Source organism: Mus caroli, chromosome 3 (assembly GCF_900094665.2).
Source record: "Mus caroli chromosome 3, CAROLI_EIJ_v1.1, whole genome shotgun sequence".
In the NCBI taxonomy this organism is placed as follows: Eukaryota; Metazoa; Chordata; class Mammalia; order Rodentia; family Muridae; genus Mus; species Mus caroli.
In genome coordinates, this window is record NC_034572.1 from 62,588,726 (window position 1) to 62,595,619 (window position 6,894).

Here is a 6,894-nt window from a genome sequence, read left to right on the forward strand (position 1 = left end):
TAGCATAAGCTGTTTTCACAAGACCTAATTACTTTTCTAATATAGTTTACATTCTACTTGAACCAGCAAACTTTTAGAATTTTTATAAAACCTTTGAAAGTTTACTAGAATGCTACAAAAAAATCCCTTTCTACTACCAAACTTAGAAACAGAGGATCTTAATTTGCTTTGCTTACTCCTGACAAATCTCATCGGCAATTTGGTCACTACCCATTTCCTATGCTGTACTGTATGACCTCTTTTATGTTAGTACCTTCAAATTAGCACTGGACAATCCTCTACCACACTACAGGGAAGAAGCCAAGCTTTGATGAACATCATCTGGTAACTCCTTAAACAATATTTCAAATAAATATTCACAAACACTTCCTTGACTTCTGTCTTTCAAAAAAAAAATCAAGACTATTTTTTGATTGATAGGCTGAAAAGTACTAATGAATATTAAATAGAAATCTAGTATCATAAAATTATGACTTCAGAAGGGTCACATCATTGTGCCCAATTGCTCTCTAGTAGGCAATTCATTAACTCTTTAATGTAGCACGAAGTGCAAGGTTTTATACATATACACATAGAAACAAACAAACAAACAAACATACACACACACACACACACACACACACACACACACGGAAAAACCACACACGCAGCTAACAGCAAATACGGAAGCAAGAGATTCAATCAGACTGAATCCTATTAAGAGTCCTCTCTCTCCAATAAAAAAGATAAATTATGTTGAGTTGTCAGGCAACTCACTAACCTACTAATGGCCACAGCATTCATAAAACAGATGTTGTGCACTGTCATCTTTATAGATGAAAAGAATCCTAAGACTTAAAATGATTCTTCCAGGTCACACACAAAGTTAGAGATCAGGTAAAATGAAATTAAACTGGCAGATTTTGTCCTCATTTTAACCAACCTCTTCCCCACATGTCACAGTTACCTAACTCTACATGCAGCTGTAATATTTACACATTTGCTGTCTAATAAGGTAGCAACCATCCACACGACACCATTACTCACCTAGGCTAGAACTGGGCTAAACAGAGAAATAACCTAATGGTAAAATACAAACTGGACTTTGAAAAGTTAGTAAGAAAGGAATCATGTCATGTGAAAGATTTCATTTTTAAAGCTGGATTAAATGTTAAAATGGCCTTTAGGATATACTAGGCTAACTCTCAATGTACAGCAATAGCCCTGCCTCCTCCAAAATGTAAATATTAAGACTCAAAAAAAGCAGTATTCTATTATCTGTTACATTTCACATACATTACATATGTAACACAATGCAGTAACTATATCATGTTATATAATGTGTGTATATATATAATATATACATATATGTATATATGTATATTACATACATAACACAATGCAGTTAACTATCTGAAGGGGAAGAAAATGTACAAACAGGCTTTGGAAAGATTCAGGAATATAAGTAACAAATACAACAAATAGACTGTCTAGAAGTAATACAAGATGTTTCTGTCTCATTACAAGTACTCATCATCTTTAGAAGCTTTTGTTTTCTTTTGTGGTATTGGGGATCAAACCCAAGGCATCCTACATACTATGATTTACCACTGAACAAGACCCACTTATGTGATCTTGAGTAAGTCACAGAAATTAGATAATTTTTATTTAGTCATGTTATATGTATAGATAGAAAATTAAAATATTCTAATTTCTAATGCACCTACATGAATTCAGTCATTAGTGGCTACAGATATGATCTCAAAATACATCTAATATGCATTTATAGATAATTTAAAATCACCTATCATAGTAGCCAGGTTGATTCAGTATTAATTTATTAGTTTATAGTGGCAAGAAATACAGAGTAAGGGTAAAGTATTTTCTTGTTTGTTTTTTGTTTTTAAGATAACTTAAAACAGGGTAGGGTGGCACATGCTTGCAATCCCACAACTAGAGAGAGAGAAGCAGGGATAATGCCAGTAAAAGATAGTGTTCAGGAGGATGAGGGAGAGAGATTGAGAGTGCAAGGCTATCCTAGGCTACAGGTACATAATGAGACCTTGTCCAAAAGAAAAGAACAAGAGGGGTGGAGAGGGAGAAAGGAAGTCTGGCAACCCTATAACAAGTTAGATGCAAAGTTCCAGCATCACCTAGCATTCTAGGTTTGTAGCCAAAAGAAGTAAGACTGTTACACAAGAATGTGTACATAAATGCTTATAGCAATAATATGTGACCAATAAAAAGGGTTAACCATGGTTCTATGAAGATGAACACATAAACACAATGTGCTATAACTATATGCAACGATATTAGTCAAGACCTAAGAAAGAAACGTTCTTGTTACAGCATGGATGAATCTTCAAGTCAGGTAGCCACAAAGTGTCCTAAAATGTACATTCCATTTACATGAAGCACTCAGAATAGGCAATCAAAATAAACAACATTGCTTTGGGTTGGAGTAGCTGAGAAAGAGAATCATTGCTAATGATGTATATCAGGGGTTCTTCAAAGAGTAGAAAATATCCTAAGATTTGACTTAGGTGCTGACTGTGCAACCATTTAAACACATTAAAAACCACTTTATATGGGTGAATTATATAGTATATGAATCACATTTCAAGGAACTTGTTAAAAATTGGTAGCAAAAAAAATTAGATTGTTTGGTTACCTGATATTTTTCTAAAATTTCTAACTTTGGAGTATTTGTCAAATTTATATTCCCTAAATTGTGATTTTTCCCATTCTAAATATTCATATTAGTAAAAATAAATAGGTATTTTTCAACATGTAAATTTAATGACAACTATGAATTATACATTTAAAAAGTTGGCTTTTGTTACATGTAAATTACTCCAATAAAGATATTAAATGTGGGAGCTGAAGAAATGGTTTAGTTCTAAGCACCCACATGGCAGCTCCCAGCTGGAAGTAACTCCACTTCCAAAGGATGGACTCCCCGGCCACCAGGCACACACATGATGCACATACACACACATCCAGACAAAACACCCCTATACACAAATCTAAAACAAAAATGTTTTTTAAAAATTTCTTCCACTATAAAAAATGATCACAAAGATAAGCTTCCTTAACTTTCAAACAATCTCTAAATAGCAACACACACCCTGGGACATACAGTTCTTCTAACGACTGCAGTAAGCTAAAAGAGGATAAACTACAGTAAAAGACTGAATGGCATTGGGAAAAGTCAACAAAAGTTGCCATCTCGATCCCGAAAATGCTCAAATTGAGGAACAGACTACAGCAGTCTGAAGAACAGTTACCAGAGCATACAAGGGGATAAGACGCTAAACGCTTGACTTAGAACGGCCTGTTTTTTTTTTTTAATTCCCTATATTAAAAAAAAAGTCACAATGGAAAGAAACTGTGTGCTTAATACATCGAACCTTGGAAGCAACTGTGTCTATGACAACGAAGCCTTCTTTCCCCCTTTAAAATAATACGTGATGGTGTCAGTCCATAGCCTACCGGATTCCTCACTGCCACCACCACCAGGAGGTGGAGAGAAAGGATACCGAAGACTGGAGGATGACAGCTTTGTATAACCCTTTGGACTTTTCTATGTAAGAATGCAAACTGGTGGTCTCTTCTCAGAGAGGAGTAAAACGATCTGTGGACAAGCTCAAATAAGGCGGTGGAGGCAGGTGATCCTTTGACTGGAAAGGGACACATCGTGAGCCACATCTTTGAATCAGCTAGGACCAGACTGAAACCCAGGCCGCTGGAAGGCACTGCTTAGCATCACCAGGACCGCCTCTCGCGGCGGGGGNGGCTTTTTTTTTTCCCTTTCTTTCTTTCTTTTTCTCCAGCGGAGAAGTTGACTCCTGTAGTTTGGACGTTGAAGTAAAACCAGAGTCGGGGCGATTAGAAAAACCTGCATGTGGAGGCGTCTCGGGCCCGGAGAAGTTCCGAGGTCGCCGCTCGCTCCCCCATCGCCCTCCACCCGCGACGCTTGGCGTCGGGGGCTCGAGCAGAGCCGGAGCTTCCGCCGCTGCCGGGCCTCCGCCGCGGCTGATATGCCCGCCGCCCTCACCCGTGTCTGGCCGGCTCGACAGGACAGGCCTAGGCCGCACCCGGCGGGCCCGGGCGCTGTCGCCGGCGGAGGCGGAGCAGGCCCGGCACAAACTTCCCGGCGCGGCGCCCGCGTCACGGCCGCTCGCCCGCCCGCCCAGCGCCATGCCGGCCGCCGCGCCCGCCCGACTCCGTACGCACCCCGCGTCCCGCCCGGGGCCGGAGGCCGCGGACCCCACTGTACCTCCAAGTCACGGCCTTTGTTCTTAAAATTCTTGAGCCGTTGGTTGTCCAATTTCTCGTTGTCCGCCATGGCCGGGCCGGCGACTCTCCCCACCCGCCCGGGCCCCGCGGGATCCGCCCCAACCACCGCGCCGCACAGACGCTCCCAGGAAGCCGGCCGCCGCCTGCGTCGCCCGCCCGTCCGCTCGCTTCCTCTCGCCCGCCGGGCCTCCGCTTCCTGGCTGCCCTCTCCTGCCCTGAGCCCGGGTACCACAGCAGCTCTGGCGAAGACGACTGCGGGGCCAGCGGCGGCGGCGGCAACGGCGGCGGAATGTGCTGCCGGCTGAGAGGGGGAGGCAGCCTCGATCTGAGGGCCCGGCTTTGCGGCCACGCCCATCGCCGCCAGCCCGGTCCGCCGATTGGCCGGCCGGGCTCCGGAGTGCTTAGCCAATCAAAGGGGGCGATGGAGAGCGGGGGACGGAAGAGCGAAAGGAAAGGGGAAGGGAGAGTCTGGGGCAGGAAAGGGCCGGGGCGTCGGAGCTTGGGAGGGGAGGGGTCACGCGCGGAGGGAGAAACCTGAGGCAGCCGAAGAGCAGCAGATCCCGGAGCGGGCGGGGATGGGCAGGGTGTAGTGGTCCTGGTTATGGTGGGATGATTGCCGGGGTGGCTTTAGATGTTGGGGTTCTGAACTTCGTTCTTTTCTCCCCCGTGTTACTTGAGCGCTTCATTCACTTTGGAAGGCAAAGAGGTGTGTCTAAGCTCCATGTGAAGTCCTAAACCCTGAGTCCTGTTCTGGGAACTGCGAACCAACCTAGGACCCGGCGTCGTCGTGGCTAGGACTGACTACGGTGATGTGCATTCTGAAAACTGAAGGGAAAGCTAGAGGGACCCGGTAGGAAAAGGAAGGGGGCCTCTGACCAAGTGCTCGCAACAGGTAGAAACTTGAGAAAAATTGATCCTTCCCTAATACCCCCATTTTGAGCAGTTTCTCTTGGAAAATTAAACTGCTTATCACAACGTATTAATTTATAGAGAATGACGACTATGAGCCATGACATAGCAAATGCAACATTGTGACTCTTGATAAAGGAAGTTAATCCCAAGGAAACCTCTTAACCAGGAACATTGTAACCAAAGGCGGATGTAAAACAGGTACAAAAGAGCCTCTCAAAATTTTCAGAATCGCTCCGGGCTGGTGACTCGGTTTGTAATCGTAGCTACTGGGCATGAGGAGGAGCTGTTAAAGTAGCCCAAGAGCAAGGCCAGCCAGAGCAAGAGTCCAAAGCCACTTCGAGCAGTTTAGTGACACTTCCCCTCTTCTCTTGCGGGTTCATCTCAAGATAAAAAAAAAAAAATAATAATAATAATAAAAATACAACTCACTGGAAGAAGCTAATTATGCTGGAGGCCCTAGGCTCAGAAAAGAGAGTGAGAACATGTTTTCAAAACTATATTTAAGCTGCGCATTGTGATCCACACGTTAAATCTAGCAAAGGCAGGTGGAGATGAGTTTGAGGCCAGCTGAGCTACATCATAATACCCTGTCTAAAAACAAACAAATGTGTGTGTTCATTTACCAATTATTAGTTCCCCAAATTGTGTGATTTTTGTGAAGCAGTGGCAGTTCAGAGTCAGAAGGAAGGGGAAAACTAGATGTGTCTGAACTTGGCAAAAAACTCTATTACAAAACCCTTTGGGAACATTTGGCTTCTGGTTCTTTATGATATATTTTGTTTGGGCAGAACCACATGCAGAAATGAATGTTTAGGATGCAAATATTTCATAAGCACCTTAAATAAAATCAAAGGAGGATGTTTTTGTAAGGTATAATACAAAGACAATGGGTTCGGCAAGATAAAGGACTAGTTCTTTTGGGAATGGGGGATAAAAAGAACTGCAGGATAGGAGCCTCTTGAAGATGACTTATAATGGAATGGTGGGAACAACCCTTTAGATACAAAGTAATGCCTTCCAAATAAGCCTTTGGTATTTTATATACTTTCTGCTGGGCTTGGCGAACAAGCATTTTGGAAGTAATTCACACTGAGGGTTAACTTGAATGTAAGTTGAATTCAGAACTTAAAATTCAGATGAAGTTCATTATGTGTGTGTGGCGTGTCGGCATATTCAGGTATACACATCTTTGTGCAAATGAGGACAAAGCAAGATTTCCTACATTGTTATTGCACTCCACCTTATGGCCCGAGACAAGGTTTCTCACTGAATCAAAAGCTCACCATCGAAGGTGTGCTGTCTTGTCTTGTCTTACCTCCTCCTCCTCCCAGTGCTGGGAGCTCAGGCATACGCACCTGCACTGGCTTTGCTGGGGAACCAACTCAGGTTCCCATACTTGGAGACTCTCTCCCTCATACAGTTTTATTCTCCAAAGATTGATTTAGTTGAAGTGATACTGAATTTACATGCTAGAGTACTAGCATATTTTAAAATATGACTAAGCCAGTTATAGTGGTGTATTCTACAATCCCCGGACTTATGGGACTTGGGCAGTAAGCTCCAGAATTCTAAAGCCAGTTCAGATACACTGAGAGACACTGTGTCCTAAAGCAAACCCATGAGATCTAACTGTGGCAAACTGTGCCTGTAATGTCAGCACTTGGAAATATGAGTCTGAATTCTATGTGAAACTAGGCTACAGAG

General features: G+C 43.2%; 1 protein-coding gene across 2 annotated transcripts in view; it reads right to left on the minus strand.

Annotated features, from left to right (window-relative positions):
- Positions 1-4,634, minus strand: part of Kpna4 (karyopherin subunit alpha 4) — a 59,671-nt gene extending 55,037 nt beyond the window's left edge. The window contains exon 1 of one of the 2 annotated variants that reach the window (XM_021158205.2): positions 4,259-4,634. In XM_021158205.2, the coding sequence (XP_021013864.1) occupies positions 4,259-4,633 (375 nt within the window). In that variant the 5' untranslated portion in view covers position 4,634. Of the gene's footprint in view, positions 1-3,471; positions 4,056-4,258 lie in introns of those variants that run through there. The other variant, XM_029474993.1, reaches the window with a different exon arrangement.
- Positions 4,635-6,894: the final 2,260 nt, after the last annotated feature.